The sequence below is a fragment of the Ochotona curzoniae genome, unplaced genomic scaffold (genome assembly GCF_017591425.1).
Source record: "Ochotona curzoniae isolate NIBS_2020 unplaced genomic scaffold, NIBS_Ocur_1.0 contig_2754, whole genome shotgun sequence".
Taxonomy (NCBI): Eukaryota; Metazoa; Chordata; class Mammalia; order Lagomorpha; family Ochotonidae; genus Ochotona; species Ochotona curzoniae.
Window position 1 is genome coordinate 29546778 of NW_024465582.1, and position 20596 is coordinate 29567373.

General features: G+C 42.4%; 1 protein-coding gene across 4 annotated transcripts in view; it reads right to left on the minus strand.

Moving 5' to 3' along the window:
- Nucleotides 1–2728: 2728 nt before the first annotated feature.
- ELOVL7 (ELOVL fatty acid elongase 7) overlaps nt 2729–20596 on the minus strand; it is a 78956-nt gene continuing 61088 nt past the window's right edge. For all 4 annotated transcript variants that reach the window (XM_040977579.1, XM_040977580.1, XM_040977581.1 and 1 more), the window contains 6 exons: nt 20327–20517; nt 17340–17420; nt 16058–16114; nt 13856–13961; nt 8834–8970; nt 2729–5525 (listed from right to left, as the gene is read on the minus strand). In XM_040977579.1, coding sequence (XP_040833513.1) covers nt 5316–5525; nt 8834–8970; nt 13856–13961; nt 16058–16114; nt 17340–17420; nt 20327–20517 — 782 coding nt within the window. In that variant the 3' untranslated portion in view covers nt 2729–5315. The remainder of the gene's footprint in view (nt 5526–8833; nt 8971–13855; nt 13962–16057; nt 16115–17339; nt 17421–20326; nt 20518–20596) is intronic.

Below are 20596 nucleotides of genomic sequence, written 5' to 3' on the forward strand. Positions count from 1 at the left end.
TCACGCTGACAAAGAACTGCTGAGGAAAGCAGTATTGCTTCCATTTTCAGTGCCAGAGATGCCGTGCAGGTTTCACAGCCAATCGGTCACAGAGGCAACGTCTGACCACACCAGCGGTGCCACAGTCTGTGTTCCCAGAGCCTCTCTGTACCAGGCTTGTTTTCCAGGGCACCAATCTGGGAGAAGAGGTTTGCTGACTGGGTAGAAGTGTGGCAAGACCACAGACAATACTGGAATCTAGGCAAACGTTCTTGTGTCTGGACTAGGAAAGCTGCCACAGGCATCAAAAGGAAGGAACACATTCAAGGGTGAGGGAACACAGGGCACGTGTAAGTGAAGAATTTGCACCACCGAAACAGAAGAGTAACTCAGAGTCTGTGGCTTTCACGTTCAGGTAATCAGAGGCTACAGAATCTCTCTGCCTACACTTGGCTTTCCAGTCACTACCCGGAACCAAGCTTTCTCCCCTTAACCACCAGACTGCCCCCTAGACCGGCCCCTCTAAGTTCTAGAAAATAAACAACACGAAGCACTGTCTTCGTAGCAGTGCAGCCTGAATGCAGGCAAACAGTGACCAGAGTTTAGGTGTTACAGTCGGAAGCCTGTTGGTTTATACCTGCACACGGATATGCTGTCTGATCTGACACCGGACCTCAATAAAAGCCACCGCCACACCTGGCTGGACCATGGACACATCTCCGGCTCTCTCTAGGGCAGCCCAGTGTAACAAGGCTGTTGTGTCTGGCCATTTCCATTGTGGTTTCACCTCTTGGAAACATTCCTTCCACATCCTCTTCTCATGCAGCATGTAACTTAGTCTACCCAAAATGGAAAGAACCGCAACTTTGCTTTCTTTTGGGTTAGGGAATCCACTTTGCCCCCTTTGGCCTCACCTGACTCCTATCTGCTGAGTCCATATTCCCTGTGCGAGGGGCCACAGGTAACTGAAGCAAATACTTGTGTTTAACATGTGAGATCCACAAAGTCCTAGGTCCTTTATGCAAACACAATTCCTAAATTAATTTTATATTTTTAAAAGGTTTCCTTCATTTTTATTGGAAGGGAAGAGTTACAGAGAGGAGAGACAGAGATAAAGAGCTTCCATCCACTTCCCAAGCGGCCACAAGGGCCGATTCAAAACCAGAGGCTTCCTCTAGGTCTCCCATGCTGGTACAGGGTCCCAAGGAATCAGGCCCTTCTCGACTGCTTTCCCAGGCCACAAGCAGGTTGCTACATGGGATATGAACTGGTGCCTATATGGGATCCTGACAGATGCAAGGTGAGGACTTTAGCCACCAAGCTATTGCACTGGGCCCAACACATGTTGTTACATTGAGACAGTTAACAATCCTCCAACTGAGGGATGTTGTCTATGTTCCTCTCCCTTAAACTGGGAGGACTTCGGTGCAAAGGAAGTGATTTCTGACTTCTGGGGCTATTGGTTAAAGGCCTCCCTGGAATGCTCACTCCCGAAAGTTCGATCTGATGGTCTAGAATGCCCCATGCTGTAGGTGAGATGCTCAAATTAGTCCAAGCGGAAGCACCATCTGGGGAATACCTGGCACTACTTGAGAAGAGAAGACCAGACAATTCCGAGGTGCCTCGGACTTCCACTGTTCCAAGTGAAGGCACAACTTGATGGCAATCACCATCAGGGACTCCCAACCAGAACTACTCAGCTTCCCAACGTGTTGTGTCTCAACAAGGGCAAGAGGCAATACAATAAACCAGCTTTGCTACAGCTTTAGGTGATCACCTTTCGGGATGATCAATTAGGGAACGGTAAGCTGTCAAAGTGTGAGAAACAACATTGTCATTTAGGTAGAAATAACAAAAGCTACACAAAATATATGCTAAATGGAAAATATGTACTTCATTACATATATTACATACAAATGATTCTGAATGAATACTTACACATACTGTGTATGGACATATACAGTTATATGTATTTCAAAATGATTGCTCATTTGATGCCAGGTAGTGTTGGCTCTAAAGAAGTGTGTTCAGCTACTTTTCCCTTTTGACAGCTGAAGAAAGGTACACAAATCATCCAAAACATCATATCTTATCCAAATAAGATAATTCTTTATCATGACGGTGGAGTCTCAATGGCAATGTTAGAGCAGTTGCCATGCAAGCTTCATCTCTTATCTTCTTTATTACTAGTAGAACCTGACTGCACAGGGATGGCACTCCCAGCTTCTCTTGCAGCTAGGGATGTTCACAGAGAGGCAGTTTCGACAAATGAGATGTAATCAGAAGTTGCCAGGTACAGCTCCTGGGAGGATCTTTTAGAAGGAAGCAACCTACTCTCTTATTTGGCACAGTAGGATGCACATGAGGACATATTCTTCCCTTGTGGCATTCTATGTTACGCTGCTCTGTTCCAGGGTACTTGGTAACCTGGCATAGCACACACAAAATACTTAACTACCATGGGCTGCTCCACCCAACTGTGTTCCACAGGAGGGAAATGTTGTCCGATGGAGGTCAAAGGGGCCTTGGGCTTCATGTAAGATTCTTCTCCAAACCTCATAAGCAGACTGGTCATGTGGTCCCTTGCTACAAACCTTCAGTGGTTTCCAATCAGAATTCTTGATCATGGCAGCAAAATTAACTCCTTAACTTTGAAGCAACAGATACTGCAAATACTAAGACTTTTCATTGGTGCCCCAAACATAGGAAGTAGACAGAATCCAGGATGACATACGCCGTCACAATTACATGTAATAACCACAATTTTATTATGATACACAGAGAAAAACAAACTCCAACTTTGACAACATACACAGTTTCCCATAGTCTTTAAAACATGAACAAAAGGGAGGATCACTGAAGGCATAGAACTTCACAATTCTGTAATTTATATAACATAATTTACTCAATAATCTCACTTAGGAATTAAGACTGTACAGTCGCATTGCTCCACAGATAATTAAAAATTTGTATTTATTTACAATATAGGTATTGGTTCTCAAGGATCTGTGGAGGTGTCTGTAAGAGACTAGATCTTATAACTGAAAGTCAGGCTTGTTAGATAAGCAAACCCAAGGGCAATACAGCTCGGAGAAGTGGGGCAAATCCCAAAGGAAATGCACATGAGTACATCGAACCCTCTGAATCAAACATTTCCCATACAAATTTGACATTGAGTGACGTTCGTGTCGATCTTCTGATGTTTACACGGTACGTCCACCAACTGTGATGTCTTCTCATAGGATCTATGTCTTTCCACTTTGATCCACAGAATTGAGAAAGTGGATTGTTATTGGTCCACAGGCAAGTCAGACCTTTTGAAGACATCATGAGGTCAGGAGGGGTGACGAGCATATAAGAAAATCAATTAAATGCTCTTTTTGCTTTTCCTCTCTTTTTGGTTCTGTTTGGTTTTTAACCTGTTTGGATCTTTGGAAAATAGAGATATTTAACAGTACTTGGCACATTTCCTTGATTTAGCACAGCTTGGGTATGAAAAACTCTGAATAAGAAAACCTGAGACCTTCACAGTGAAATTAATTAGAGCAGCTGTCCCATTTAGCACTGATCTCTTTTTCTTTATTTTTAAAAATACACTAATTCTATAATACTAAATTTTTCCTATTTATCAACTCATATCTTCTCATGTTGCAAGAACAATCACTAAAGGTCACTTTATGGCAAAAAAAAAAAAAAAATTAAAAACACCTGAATCTGGCAAGTGTGAGGTTTAAAGGCCATGGTGTATAGCAATGAGTTAGGAGGCAGAAAAGGACTTTGGGTTCCCAGTCAGGGCCGGCTTGGGCTTGGCTGTGGATGCAGCACTGAGCGCTACACACGCCTGGGGCTGTGAGGACCGGTGGTCTCAGTCTCGCAACCACTGAAGATGGACTATACATAGAACAAGAAAGAGAAGACCAGTAACCAAAAAGTCACACTCATCCAAATGTTTCATTTGTTGAACAAAACTCTAGTCGACTAGTGATTTTGGTTCTACAATAAGAAAACTCAAGAATGAGAGGACTCGCAAATTTTAAAGAATCCAAACCTATGTTGAAAGATTCTCAGCCCTTTAGTATTTGATTCATAAGTTTGAATCAAAGAAACTTGGGCTCTTAATTCAAAATGCTGGAAAATACTTTCCACATGTTCACCTACAGTACTAAGCATATATAACCCATATTCTGCCATATTCTGTATTCTTTCTCTCTCTCTCTCTCTCTCTCAGGAGAGCAGCCCTCATTTATAGCACCAAGTCTTCTCTTCAGTACTGTCTACCACTGTTGGCCAACAACTGCTTCACAAGCCATGCTAACCCCATCTGGAAACTGTGTATGATGGATGGCCTAAGTGATTTATGGGTACGTGCATGCTAATGATATGAAGACTGACATATCTAACTTATACATATATGTATGTATATATATATATATATTTAGCCAAGACAATCCTTTAAACCATGACAACAAGAGAAAGTGGTATTGCAACAAACAACAGATTTTTAACCCTTGAATTATTTTTTTATTGACAAATACACCTCTTTACAGAGATATTACAGAGATATTACAGAGATATTACAGAGATATTCAAAGTTAATTGTAAAATAGCAATAGCAAACTATTCATTAACCCATCAAAACAAATCACCTCGTTTCCCAAACAATAGGAGTTCCACTTTAGAGTCAAGAACATCAGTGTACCAACCAAAAACACTGTTACTTTGAAAGAGTTGGTAGAGTAACAGGTGCTGTGAGGAAGTCTTAGCAGCAAAACTGGTGGCACAGTCTCAAAAGATCCATTACACCTAATCATCAATGATTTTAAGTGACAGTCTATCAGAAATTCACTTAGTGCTTCCCTGGGTTAGCTCTTTAGACCGGGCACTGGATTCCAGAGTTAAACATGTCAGTGGGGACAAAACAAGAGCCCACGGTTGGAGGTTTCTAGATCTGGTAGAAGGAATCTGTTGTAGTGCATGGGTCTCTGCCCGGGGTTCAAAATATCTCACGATATTTTTCATCTCTACCGGACTTCTTCGAAGAATGCTGTGGCACATCACATCCTCCTTTCATTTTGACAAATGGTATTTGACCAAACCTTTATGATTAGCTTTCAAGGTAGCTGGGAAACTCTTGGCTGTTTTAGGCTCCAATGATCAGAAGACCATTCGGGAGCTTTTGAGCTCTCAGATAGGAGAAGTTTCAATAACTTATCATAAAAATACAGGCTCTTGGTTTTGAAAAATATACAAAATGTACTGCATAGGTAAATCTCTCTTGATTGTCACGGAAGACAAGGTCTCGGGCTCAACCACAGTCTAGTGTCATGCTCGTCCCTTCAGTGCTGTTTGTTCTTGCAGCTTTCATTTTTCAGATTTTTGGGCAGCCTCTGGCCCTTGGTGTAAGCACGGTACCAAAAGTGGAGAAAGAGCAGCAGGAAGATGCACCCGTAGGACATAATGATGTACAGAAAGATTGGATACTGGTAGTTGCAATCCTCCATGAAGAAGAACTGACCTATGTGGATGGTGACAATAACAAACTGGACCTAAAAGACGAAAAGAGTGAGATGGAGTTGTTCAGATGTAGGGGGGGGGGTGGCTACAGGCAGGGCGGTAAAGTTCACCTTTAGATCAAGTCTCTCTGGAAGTGATGAGGACAATGAGACGTCAAAACCCAGATGGGGGCCCGGCACAGTAGCCTGGCAGCTAAAGTCCTCGCCTTGTATGTGCCGGGATCCCAATATGGGTGACAGTTTGTGTCCTGGCTGCTCCACTTCCCATCCAGCTCCCTGCTTGTGGCCTAGAAACGTAGTAGAGGAATGCTCAAGGCCTTGGGACCCTGAACCTGTGTGGGAGACCCAGAAGAAGCACCTGGCTTTGGATCGGCTCAGCTCCAGCCGTGGCAGCCACTTGGGGAATGAATCAGTGGATGAAAGATCTTCCTCTCTGTCTCTCCTCCTCTCTGCAGATCTGACTTTCCAATAAAAAATAAATCAATCTTCAAAAGTAACTCCAGCAGCCCAAGTCCCATATTCCTGGAGCTATGCACCCTTTATACCACTCAAGGAGTCTACTGAGCCAGTTTCTCTGACATACAGTGCAATGACAACCATTGTTTAGTGGCTTATTTGTCCAGGATTTTTTTTTACAGATTTATTTTTATTTATTTGGAAGTCAGGATTACAGGCAGAGGGAGATCTTTCTTTCATAGTCCCTCAAATGGCTACACTGGCCAGGGCTAGGCCACACGAAGGCCAGGAGCTTCTTCCTGCTCTCCCACACAGGTGCAGAGGACCAAGAACTTGGGCCATCTTCCACTGCTTCCCATGGTGCATCAGTAGGGACCTAGACCGCAAGTGTAGCACCAGGGACTAGAACCAGTGTCCATATGCGATGCTGATGCTGGCACCTTAATCCTTTGAGTCCAGTGCCAGCCCCTCCAGGATGGCTTGGAGTTCAAATACTCTGTCTTCTTTTTTTTTTACCAGATATTTCAACTTTGCAAATAAGAAAATTATTCAAATGAATGCCCCTAACATTCTACAGCAGACAAAGCATTCTGATACTTGTCCTCCATTGTCACAGAAATAATATGGCCTGGCTGCCAGCTCAGGAGCTACCCTGCAAGGAGTGGGAGCACTTGCATCCTTCTAACAGTGCTGAAGATTCTGTGTGCCAGAACATTCCACCCCACTCTAAGAGGACTTATAGGCTAACGTTCAAAGTCTTTTGAATATCTTTTACCGCCCCCCTACGATTAAAAGGCAACATGTGTTCTGCAAATATTTTAGGAAAGTAACCTCTATAAAGAAACCAGCAGCACCAGCCACAATCCATCCAGTTATAGCAACGGCTCAGATTTTATTTTCAAGTTTACTTAGTTCAGATGCAGAGTTAGAGAGGGAGGGGAGTTAGGGAAGAGGGGGTAAGGTGAAGGGAGTGGAAGGCGGGAGGTGGAGGGGAGAGGAGGGAAGGAGAAGAAGGGGAGGGGATAGGGAGGAGGAAGGGGAGGGAGAAGGGAAAAGTAGGGGAGAGGAGGGGAAAGGGTAGGTAGAGGAGGGAGAGAGGAAGGAGAGGGAGGAGGAGGGGAGAGGAGAAGAGATGGAGAAATCTTCCACCTGTAGCTCCCTTCCCTGATGCCTGCCTCAGCGGGGCTGGGAACTAGGAACTCCACTCAGGTTTGCCACAGGAAGGCAGGAACTGAAGCACTTGGCCTGTAATCTGCTACAGGAAATTGGACACATGGAGAAACCAGCACGGAATCAGGTGCTCCAATACGGGACACAGTTGTTCCAAGTGACAATTTAACCCATGGAGCCACAACTCTGACCCCAACAATGGTTAAGATTTTCACATAATTTCTCTGACTCCACAACAATGTCAAAAAGCTTTCATATAATTTCTCTTACTGCCATTTTGTCATTGTCATTGCTGTCCCTTGCATTATCTTCAGGAGCTTTTAATGATATTCCTGCTCAGCAGCTGCAATTATTCCTCCTATTTTGTGGGAAAGCAAATAAACCCCAGAAGCAATGTTCTCAAAATTCTAAACATTAGTGCGTTTCTATGTAACTGATGCATTTGAAATAATAACGAACAAACTTCTATTTTTTTCTATGTAAGGACTTTTCTATAAGCTTTAATAGGATGCTAAGGAAAGAAAAGTCTAGCATAAATATACATGCAGTAGAACCTAAGTCATGTAGAGGTTATATGCATATAAAGCACAAAAGCTGGATACATTCCTGCAGATATCAATGTGGCTCAGCACATCAAGCCACCGCCTGAGACACCTGCATCCCATTTCAGCAGAGGTTTGCATCTCAACTGCTCTGCTTCCAATCCAGCTCCCCCGTGTGCCTGGGAAGGCAGAGGAAGCCGGCCCAAGGAAAGCAGGCTGCATTCATCATTTCCTCACAGTCATTTAGATTATTGTCAGTTACAGATGCAATGAATAATACCAAAAGGATGTAGTTTAATCTTGACTAAGGAATCTTCTAATAAATAAGGCTTCTCATTTCATTCCATATTTAGTATTAGAAAAGGAGTTAGGATCCTTACTAAAATATCACTCTCCCACTTGGGGAAACATCATTATAGGAACTTGCTAAACCTCAGCACCAACTGTGGGCAGGCAGGAAGCCTTGCCCTTCCTCCCACGTGACTGAGATCTGGAATACCATATCTCTAACACCTCTTTAGTATGATGTCTATCATTCCGCAGAACTCTGAGAAAGTCTGCAGCAAAACCATCTTTAACATTTTTAAGATGAAGTAGTGTAGAAAAATAAACTTCCTTGTCTGTCTCTTAATATACCAAATACACTTCATTGTGAGCAAAGTTGCTGACAAAGTTCAAGTAACACAGAAGGGGATAATGGTGGCATACTTGGAGGGGTCAGACTTCATATCTCTACCGTGTCATACTCTTTATTTTGCTAGAATCCTACTTCACAGTTAAAAAAAAAAAAAGACCAGTTTCATGTCATATCCAGTTCTAAAGAAAATGAATTACTGGGCCCGTGGTGTGGCCTGGTGGCTAAAGTCCTTGCCTTGAATGCGCTAGAATCCCATATGGGTGCCAGTTCTAATCCCGGCAGCTCTGCTTCCCAGCCAGCTCCCTGCTTGTGGCCTGGGAAAGCAGTCGAGGACGGCCCAAAGCCTTGGAACCCTGCACCCATGTGGGACACCTGAAAGAAGTTCCTGGCTCCTGGCTTCAGATCGGCGCAGCACTGGCCGTTGTGCTCACTTGGGGAGTGAATCATCGGATGTCTCTCCTCCTCTCTGTATATCTGACTTTGTAATAAAAAATAAATAAATCTTAAAAAAAAAGAAAAGAAAATGAATTACTTACAAGCTGTAATGATGTCAAGTGTTTTTTCCACCACAGATACTTCTGGTAGGCTGGTCCCAATGCACTGAGTCCATAGTAAGAATACATGACTACATGCACAGCTGTGTTTACAAGGGCATGGAATGTTCCCAAACCACCTGGAAAAGAAAATTAGAATGTGAGCGTCTTGTTCCTTCACTGAGATGGCAGTAAAATTTTTTCCATATGTACTGAGATGGCAGTAAAATTTCCATATGTACTGAGATGGCAGTAAAATTTTTTCTTGGATTTTTAATTAAAAAATCAAGTATTCATGAAACATCAATCCTTTTAGTCATCAAACTAGAGGGAGCGACATAATGCAATTAGTGAAATATAAAATGTAAAAAATAGAGACTAAATGAATCTGTCCTTATTTACCTTGTTCCACCTTAATCTGTAAGACTGTCTTAGGACTTGCACTTCCTTTCACAAACGAAGTTACCCTTCAGGTATGATACACTGCTGAATAATTTTTAAAATTATTTTGGGGGCCCGGCATGGTAAGCTAGTGGCTAAAGTCCTAGCCTTGCACATGCTGAGATTCCATATGGGTATCAGTTCTAACCCCACTGGCCCTGCTTCCCGTCCATCTCCCTGCTAATATCCTGGAAAAGCAGTAAAGGACACCTTGGGTCCTTGGAACTCTGCACACACAGGAGATCCAGAAGAAGCTCCTCGTTTCAGTTTGGCTCAGCTCCAGCAATGGTGGCCATCTGGAGAGGGAGGCAGTGGATGGAAGATGAGGATTTAGCCACTAGGCTATCATGCTGTACTCCACAATCTAAATTCTTTAACTCTGATTCAATTTGGAATCGTGGCTCATGAATTTTAAATTTTGTATGAAATAGTCTACAAAACCCAAATGAACTTGAACTAACTGTGGTATAGAAAAAGTTTATGAGTTAAAGGAAAACACAAGTTATCACTTCTTTAAAAAACGTCCTGGGCTTGGTGTTCTGACATAGTTGGCTAATCCACAAACTTTGATGTCAGCATCACATATTGGAGAAATGGCTCAAGTCTTGGCTGCTCCACTTCTGATCCGGCTCCTTGCTAACGTGCCTGGGAAAGAAGCAGGGGATGATGTCGGTGCTTGGGCCCCTGCCACCCCATTACACCGCCAGGATGGAGCCCTGTGCTCCTAGTTAGAGGGCTGGACCAGCCCTGGCTGTTGGATGCCCTTGAAGAGTGGACCAGAGGACAGAAGGTCTCTGTGTCCGTCTCTCTGTCTGCCGTTCTGCCTTTCAAATGAATATGTCAATCTTAAAATAACATCAAAAACCTTGGAAACTGCTGCATAGCAGAAAGAAATTTTGTAGCAATTTTTGAAACTATTAGGTGCCACTATTACTAAAGTACTCCCTTTAAATACCCTGCTTTAAACAAATTTCAATAGCCCCAAGTCTCTCTCATGCTTTATACACTTTCTTTGCTTCAACAGCAGGCAAAGTTTTATCTGATTCCTTCATTATCACAAACCACGTCAGCAGGAATAGCATCAATGAAGCTTATAAAGAATGTCCCAGCTTTTTTTTTTTTTTAAATTCACATTCGGATTAGCCTTTTTATTCCCAAAAGAAACTTGAATACATTATGGCAGTGTGAAAACACCTTTTGCAAACAGAATTTAAAATAGAACAGTAGCCTATTTCTTGCGGTTTAGGAGTCAAGCTGCTTTTCGGGGGAGTGCATCAACTACCTCTCAATTCCATTTGTGTCTCTCAATCATGTAAACACGGGAAACCCACGTCACCCGGATGAAGAACTCTAACAGAATTATTCTCACCATGGCACCTCTCTCGTTACTTGACTGCTTGCCACTGGAGCCCTGGAGCATTTAAATGAAGATGCCACGGAAAGGAGTTTAACAAAGCATGAGCCTACGCATGTTTCGTAAGGGTTATTGAAAAAAAATCAAGTAAAAATAATGCTATTTTCTCCAACCACAATTATTTGCTGATGTTAGTTTAATAGGTCTATTCTCTAACAGTGCATTTTCATATCTCTTTCAGAAGGTTTCAATATACTCGCTTTCTTCTTTCGGATAACAGAACTGAAAAGACAAACAAGCCAAAACAAAGCACAGTACACTACTTCACTCCTTTGATTTGGGGGGGGGGGGGAATCAAAGAATCCTCTGGATATTTATCAAAGTTCTCCATATTTCTCTAAGGGAGTATAAATATATTAATATAAAAGCCTATCACAGAAATAGTTCCATCCTGTTCAAAAAGAACACGTGATGACTGTCCCAGCGAGGAGGGCAACTGGCAGACAGGAAATGACTGACAAGCTGGAGATGAGCTCTGATCCAACTCCAGGACAGAGCGGCTTCCGGCGGATGCTAGCACAGGGAAGGCGCTCTGCCGCGGTGGGAGCTGCTCAGCAGGTTTCAGGTGTGCTGTGCCCACGGGCACCCCAGCTGCACAAGGCTGCACGATGCCAACACAAACACACGAGGGAAACCGTACCTCTGCTATCATTTACGTGCTGTAAGAACGAAGGGATGTTGGGGTGTGGACGAGGAAATGACCGTAAAGGACCTGATGTCCGTAAACACAGTGCCATTCACAGCTGAGGACAGAGTAACTCCAGAGCTTCATTCCTGAAAGCATTGTTGGGTTTTGAAATGTAAGCTAGACTACTGACGGACTCAGGGTGGATGTTAGAAAAACACTCACGTGCATTCTTAACTAAAACCCATTTTTTTCCATTATAAATACTGAGATCTTTTATAGAAAAATTGGACAAAACAAAGAAGGATAAGAAGAAAAGGGAACCCCTCTTTGCTTCAGAATCTCCAAATCACCCATTTATACATTTTGGGATATCGCCTCCCAATCCTTTTCCTAATATAATTATCTGTCCTATAGCATTCATTCTCACAGAAGAAAATGAATTAAATGATCAGTTTGGAAGTACCTTCAAATGTTCATCTATGACAATTTAGGAATCGATCTGCCTGCCACAAAAGACGAACTAAACGCCTCTCATTATTGGTGTCATACACAAGAAATCAAACCCGCTGTATCAGTGGACGCTTAGATGTTTTCCAACTGTTCACCAATACAAAGAGGGCCTCAGTTTACACCACTTCAGGAAGAACTGTGAGACATGATATGCACGTGAGAGAAAACAGCAGCAAAGGAAGAACACAAACCATGCGGGAGGCTTCACAGCACAGTTACCTTGGATTGGTTAAACGGAAACCACCTTACTATGTCAATTCTGCTTCTGTACTAACATTTGTCCTAAGAAGAAGCACTTAGGGTTTACCTTTATAAATTCCTCAGCAGATAAATGTCAATTGGGGGTCTAGATGTATTTTACCTGGAGCTCATTGGAGGGCCTATGCTCTACCCAACCCTCTCAGCACTCATTGCCTCTCATTGCCTCTCTAGGTTCCGGAGTCTTCTCCCCAGTCCAGGTCCTCCCACGCCCTGCACTAGGCAGACCAGCTCCCTCCCCATGCAAGAGCGTCTAGAACTCAGGAGGATTCCTCAGCTGGGGCTCCTTTCTCCTGAAGTCTAGAGCTGAGCAGGTGTCCCTGTGCAGAGCTGTGCACGGAGATGGGAATGGACTCCGTGCTGTGGGCTGGAGGACCATGCAAAAACTTCCTCAACTTCAGAATCAAAGACATTCACCAATCAAAGCTTACTGAGGTAAGAACAACTTCTTGGGGGTATCACTTCTTTAAAATTTTACAATAGGATAAAATTACTTCCTGCTTCCTCCAGTTTTCAAATAAAACACACAAAGAAAGAGCCTGTGGGGCCCGGTGTGGTAGCCACTAGGCTAAAGTCCTTACTTTCGGCAACATATATACTAAAGTCCTTACCTAGCACACACCGGCATAATCCCAGAGGCCCTACTTTCCATCCAGCTCCCCGCTCTTGGTCTTGGAAAGCAGTCAAAGATGGTCCAAAGCCTTGGGACCCTGCACCCATGTGGGAGACCAGGAAGAGGTTCCGGGCTCCTGGCTTCTGAATGGCTCAGCTCTGGCCATTGCAGCCACTTGGGGAGTGAACCAGCAGTTGGAAAGTCTTCCTCTCTGTCTCTTTTCCTCTCTGTATATCTGACTTTGCATTAAAAATAAATCTTAACAAAAATAAAACAAAGAAAGGAGAGGGAGAGAGGGAGAGAGGGAGAGAGGGAGAGAGGGAGAGAGGGAGAGAGGGAGAGAGGGAGAGAGGGAGAGAGGGAGAGAGGGAGAGAGGGAGGGAGGGAGATAGAGAAAAAGGAAGGAAGGAAGGAAGGAAGGAAGGAAGGAAGGAAGGAAGGAAGGAAAGAAAGAAAGAAAGAAAGAAAGAAAGAAAGAAAGAAAGAAAGAAAGAAAGAAAGAAAGAAAGAAAGAAAGAAAGAGAGAGAAAGAAAGAGAGAGAGAAAGAAAGAAAGAAAGAACGAGCCAGCCTGTGGCTAAAGTTCTGATTTAAACTATTTCTCTGGCCTAAAAAAAAAATAATGTCATAATGTCCTCTGCTAGGGTAGGACACTTGGAGAAGTTGGTGTAACTCATTTGAAACATGTTTAAAGAGCTGGGAGGAGATGAGGTGTGTATCCATTACAAGAAACATTAAGGCAGACAAGATGCGCAACTTGAGACAAGTAAGGTAACTTCCTGTGAACAGAGAAGGACAAGCTATCCAACTAAAACCCTAAAAAGCCAAGACTTTGATCATTTTACTGATCTGTCTACTGGTCATGTATTTAAAAGCATTTACTAGAACTCTAGCAAAAAAGAGTAAAACCCAAACCCAACAGAGAATATGTGGAAGAATGTGCTCAAAATTCAAGCATATCAAGCATATTAAAGGAGGCAAACAAATCTTAGAGTCCCTGCTATGTTTCAGGGAGTAATTCAAGAAAGTCAGGAGCTTACCCAAAGTCATTCTTGATTTTTTTAAAAATTTCTTACACATTACATTCAAGGATAAACCTTTGTTTACAGCACACAGCAATGTTACTATTTGTAACACATTATCCCAGCTCTCCCTCAGCTACCTGGAGCAAATTTTACGCCAAACCACCAGGTCCATGGCATGATGGTATGATGGAAGACATGAAGGAAAGTCACTTGGCTATTTTTCTTACGCAGAACAAAAAAGATCTGAAATAATGTAAAGAAAATCAAGTTCACATAAAATCATGCAATACATTACTGAACATTACAAAAATACTGCCTTAGTGCAAACCGTTTCATATCATAATTTCTTTTTGCAAGGACTGGCCTGATGCAATACTTCTAGAAGCAGATGGATTTCAAAGGGCAGCACAAAAGCTAACTAGTGTAAAACAACTTGGGTATGACATCTAGCCAGGAAAGAGCCGATGGAGGCGAACAGAAATTTTAGGCAGATTTAAAACCAAAGATATGCATGGGAAGAGTATGGCCAAAAAACACTCTAAGAAATGCCATCAGTGTAACAAAATAAATTCCATTGCATTTTGCAGCACACGAGAAAGCAAAGGAATCTTAAATCTTAGGACTGAAGGTAGGCTACGTTGGTTTCCAACACATCCTACTGCTTTGGGGATGGGAGCAGGCAAACTCAAGGACCATTTGAAAAAAATCAACAGCTGGCAAATTTTCATTAAAGGGGAACGCTTGCAGAATTCATTTGAAAGCAAAGGATGAAAAAAAAAAACCCCACAAAGGTGCATTGGAAAAAGAAAAAGGGCAATAAAGGCACCACACAGACTGAACATAACTATTGTTTTGTACAAATGATAGAGATGAAAAGAGCAGGATTCAAGAATTGGGGGAAATGATAAAATGATGCCAAAGCAAAATTCAGAATACAGCTAAGAGTTAAATATTAAATACAAGGTGAGACCAAACAGCACCCAGAGAAGTGCTGACGGAGCTGAGATGGGCAGCTGAGGGAAGGATACAGAGGCAACAGTTTGCTTGTGGAAGCTGCAACTGAAACCATGCAAAGCAGAAAGAATGACGCCCACATTTGCTTGCTTTTGCACTATGCACATGGAACAATGCATCCTGGTGCGACAGAAAAGCCACCAACTAGTGACTGGGTCCTAAGCCTCCTTCTCCTGGGCAAGTCACCGAATATCTTGGCTTCAATTTTTTTTGAAGTGAGGACTAGACAAGTGATGCATTCTACAATGTCTGAAAAGTTTGGTTGTTTTGTTTAAATAACCATGTCTGGGCTCTGTTCCAGAACATTTGGCACCAAACCCAGAGCTGGAGCCAAGGTTATTCTTGCCGTGCCCCAGGCAGTTAATTCTGCTGCACCATGATAGCTGAACACTAACTGTGACAGGGGTCTAATTTAATCCCTGGATCAAGAGCATCAGCACCATATGAGGTAATTTACTAAAGATGTAAATTCTTGAGCCCTATCTAAGATTTCCTGAATCAGCAACTCCGGGGTAGAGGTCCAGGCATGCGTGTTTTCACTAGCCTGCCATATGCTATAGCATTTGAGAACCTTGCATTCTATATGCACTTCCAATTCTAATATAACGGGGCAAGCCACTGCGGGCTAGCAGGAGGAAGTCCTCTACAGTGGCGTATCTTCCAGAGTATACTCTGCCAGTCTCACAGTCAGAACTGGACTCATTTGCCACAAAGAGTTTTCTTAAGCTCTTCTGGAAACTAAGCCTCGTGGCTTTCTCCTCTCATTCTAGCCATGCCACCTGCTTCTTCCAGGACACACTTGTCCAAGCTCAGAGTGGATTCTCACCAAGATCTGAAATGGGAAGGGCCCAGGGCTAGCAAGGACAGATCCCAGCCAAGCAGAGTCAAGCAGGTGTCACCCTCCGCACTGGTCCTCCACCGGGACTTCATTGCCTTGGGTATGTTTATGAGTTTTGAAGTATTTATCTTTTTAAAGGCACATGGATTACACAATGAAGAACCAAAGGTCGGATGTTGTTTCCTGAAGTTATTTCCTAAAGCAACTGCCACCACACACAAAAGAGGCAGTTTTGTGTTTTACGTGACAGTTAACGTGTTTATCTCAATCTGGTGTTGCCTCCATAAGAAAAACCTTCTGCAGCCTGTAAAATATTAAGACATTTATCCCATCTGTTCTCTCACACAGGTGACGGTAAAGGTTAAAAAGATAACAGTGGTTCTGCCTACGGACAAGAGATAACCAGTTATCAGGCAACTCAACTAGAGCACTTATTGCTTTCATGGAAACATCAAACATTTACCAATTGTGGTGACCACATACTCACAGTATCTAACAGCTCAATAAACTTGGAGAAGTAATAAAGCCAGCAGGTGCGTACCATCTGCAGGAAAACATGAATTCGTTTTATTTTCTGTATGGAAAACTTCTTTCTTTAAATCTTGGCATGAACTCGTTTTGGAAAATAGTTTAATGGTGTTAAGTATAATCACACTGTTAGGCAAGCAACACCACCATCCAGCCATTAAGACTACTTTCATCTTGCAAAACTGAAACCCTGTATCCACGCGATACTAGAGCCTCCATTTCCCCTTCTCCCCAGCCTCAGCTATCCACTGCCTTCCTTCCTAAGAGTTTCACTACCACAGGTACTTTCCATAAAGTGAAGCCTAGAGTGGGCTTTTTGTATGAACTAGAGCATCTCATCTAGCATATGTCCCCACAGTTCTTCCATGTTGTGGCATGAGTCAGAACCTTGCTCTTTTTAAAGACTGGTTTAAAATATTCAATTCTATGTCTATAGCACATTTTAAAAATTCATGCTTTTTGTTTGTTTTTTGATACAATTTTAGTTGGCCCTGGGCTCTTCCCTTCCCTTCCAGCAAGTTCCCTCCCCTTCAGGTTCATAATGTGTGTACTTTGTGAATTTTCCCAAGTCCATCATGTTTTCACTGGAGTATCTCCCAACCATGTAGGAGACTGTCATTTCACTGTGGGTTCATTCTTATATCCTGGGGCCCTAATGTAGGTACAATGAGAATTAGATCTTTGTTGTTTATGGGCAGTACCAGTGACAGTGATAAAGGGGTCATTGACCATCTCAGGTAATTGTAAACAATCAGCCTCTTATGGATGGTTGATTCATGAAATACATTCCAAGATCTTGTTGCAGAAGGTGTGGGTAAGTATGAAGTACAGCACATTTTGTTTATCTGTTCACCCATGCCTAGACAAAGGGGTTGCTCCCATCTTTTGCCTATTGTGAGCAACACTGCTACGAACTTGAGTGTACAAAGATGTCTTTGAGTTCCACCCTCCAATTCTTTCAGATACACAGTAAGAGTGAAGCTGATGGGTCTTACAACTCTTTTTCTTTTCTTGAGGAATCACATATGAATTATTTTTAAATCTAAGAGATTAAAAAAGAAATGTACATTTATTTTATAGCAAACTACTCACCTGATCTTCTTTAGTTCTTTCCTTTAATTTTTAGCTTTTTCACTAACATAGCTAATCTGCTAATGGAATCATTTACTGCTCTGAGTTTATGTCCAAAAATGTTTTAACTATGATTTTGAGTTACAAAGCTTTTCCAAAAAGCAACTTACCCTCATAGCTGTGGGTGACCGTGAATAGTCAACAAGTTCACATCGAAATGAATAACCTGTACCCCAGCCAGACATCACAAACTGTAAGAGAGCAGACACACATTAAAGAAGGAAGCATTTGTTCAACAGTTGCAAAAAAAATAAATAAATAAAGGTAATTCTGAATGCATCCATTCATTCCATTATCCGCTGAGCCAGCAGTCAGCGCAAAAGCAAATCATCTGGAACAATTACAAACCACAAGCATGCTCAATACCAAAGGTTTGCAGAACTGCAAACTCACACATTATCTCTCAACTGTGTTTTGACCACATGCTCGTTTCTTGGAATGAAATCCTAACACAGTGAAGAACACAAACCTGGCAATACTTGCTTCCACAACTATCTCTACCTGAGCACGCGAGTCCTCTCACAGCTAACCCAGGCTCAGTGTTTCCTGGTGATCTCTCATCCATTAAGAAATGCATGGGCAAGCTAAAGTTCCTCAGTGTGCTCACAGGACAGCTGCGATGCAACCAATGATACTGTGTGATGCGAAGCGGAAGTACTATGACACTTTTCTCATTTAAAATCCAGATGAGTCACACGCATAACATAGACACTGGGACTGCTCTGGATTCACAAGGCAAGTAAGAGCGCAAAATGCTCTTGTTAACAATAAAAGTGCAATCTGGCAGGCCTTAATTCCAGCACACCCACCACGTGACCTTTGCCTGGTGTGAGAAGAAAAGGCCTATTGTTGACAAGCCTCAACTTTATTTCGGATTATATTGACATTCTTCAGTGGATGGAAAGAAAGTCTTCTATGAAAACAGTATCCAGGAATGAAAAGCCAAGGACTTTCACTGTAAGTCAATGAATCCATTAGATGGTTGCCTTAACTGAGGGCATTGACAGGATAATAAGTTCTTCTCTCTCTTGCCGAGTTCTTATTCTTACTAGTGCCAGCGTTTTCCTGGTATGTTTTCATTTTTTTTTCCATTGAAGTCAATCAAAAATTCTTATTTTGAATGACTATTAAAGCTAAAATGACAATTTTACAATTGATTCTAAAAAGAGGCTCATGATACCTATCAGAGTAATATTTTCATGATGCACAGAAAAGAAATGAATGAGAGGGACAACCATCAGTCTATGAAATTTAAGAAACACACTGCTAGGGGACGTGTTTGTCCCGCTGGCTAAGATACTTGTGTTTCAAACCAGCGTGTCTCACTGAATCCTGCTTCCACTTGCAATTGCAGCTTTTGGCTACTGCTGAGCCCCCAGTGTCAGCCTGCCCAGGCCCAGCCATTGAGTATATCGGGTTAGCAAATGTTCTTCTCTGCCTCTCAAATAAATATAAATAAAATAAAACCACTTTTTCTGCCACTAATTCCCAGGTCCATCTAGAACATAATCTATAATTCAATCACACTATACATAGAGATGCAGAATAATATAGGGTATACATTTTAGGGGTGAGAAAGATACCTCACAAAAACAATTCATTAGATTTCCCCAACGGGGGATGTAATGTGTACCCAACAATTAGTTCTATTTTACAAAATCCTGCCTTCTCTGCCTCCTTGTATCTCTTGTGCTCAGGCTCATGTCTGGCTGATGGGAAATACACATTATATCATGAGATGACTAATTCTCCTTTTAGTAAATGTTATTCCAGGTTAACAATATGAAAAAAGTAGAATGTAAGTAATTTAGGCATTAGTGTTGAATGAAACATAGCAACTCTCAAATTCAAATATTTTAAAACCTACCTTTATGTTGTAATTGACAATCTAAGGCTTGAAACTGACACAGAACCCAAACCTAGCAGAGCTTAAAGGGACCTGGGGGACTATCTGGTTCAATTTGGGCTCTATTTATAAAATGAGAAAATGAAGACCCAAAGAAGTGACCTAACTTCTCCAGGTCAGGCAGCTGGTTGCTGGCAGAATGGAGACCCACTAGTTCCTGGTCCTCTGCTTTCCAGGTGTGATGGCAGCACACTGCATCCTCCCTCTCTGAGATCAGCAGGCGCCTTCCATGCTCCTCATCTTTACCACGCTTTCCCAGATGCCAGAAGCAACATATGAGGAGCCTGAGAATTAATGATCTATTGGCCCATCTCTCTACTTTTTGTAGTTTAAGGATTTGTCTATTTCTTTGACAGGCAGTTACACAGAGAGAGGGATAGACACACACACAGAGATATCTCCCATCCACTGGTTCATTGCCCAAATGGCTGCAATGGCCATGGTTGGGCCAGGCTGAAGCTAGGAGTCAAGAGCTTCCTCTGGGTCTCCCATACATGTGCAAAGTCTAAGCCATTATGCCCTCTTCAGCTGCTTTCCCAGGCACACAGGCAGGGAGGTAGATAGATACTAAAGCATTCAGAACTCAAGCCAGTGTCCATATGGGGTGCCAGCATCACGGGCAGCAGTTTAACCCACCATGCTAAACGCCAGCCCCAAACCTCATCACTATTGTTTTTATATGAGTTTATATTCTTTCCCCCAAACCCAGCTACACCAAACCAAACCTGCACACCACCCTAAAGTTCATCAGAGCAGGCAGGAAGTCCAAGCTATCCCTGTGATGGTAAGCCATCATGTGGTCAGGATGAACTCAGATGTCAGAATGCTCTAGGTTCAAATACCAGTTCTTCATTTAGCAGTTATGTGACTTAAGCTAAGTTACTTCATGTCTCCAAGTATGAGTTTCCTCAAACTAATATTTAATCACCTGTTAAGACTATTCGCAAATCCCCAGACTGCAATGGTACATGTTGTCACTACCTGCAAGGTAGATTATATTGAGATTCTCTGAAGAGTTTATTCACTGGCCTCTACACATAACAAATTTCTGGTGAGTAGTCTAGTATGCTCCATCTCTAAAATTCTTGCATTCTCAAAGGGTCATTTTATAGTCAGAACAACACATACAATGACAGAAAAACAGGAAGACTCAGGCAAAATTATCTCATTAGAAATACTGAAGACACTTGCCTCATAACACATATACACAGAAAAGAGTACTATTAAAAAATTGTACGTTATCATCGTTTTCTTGAGTTCAAAGGGCTTTCGATTCTCCATGAGCTTTGGTCCCAGAGATGTGACGAAATAGACATACAGTGCCAGGATGATGGTTTGTGGCAAAGGTGAGGACATGAGGAGCCAATTTTCAACTCTTGGATCTAGAAAAAACAACATGTAAGTAAGCATCTTGACAGTAGGGTCAGGTTCCATCAACACCTGCACCAGCCCACACACATG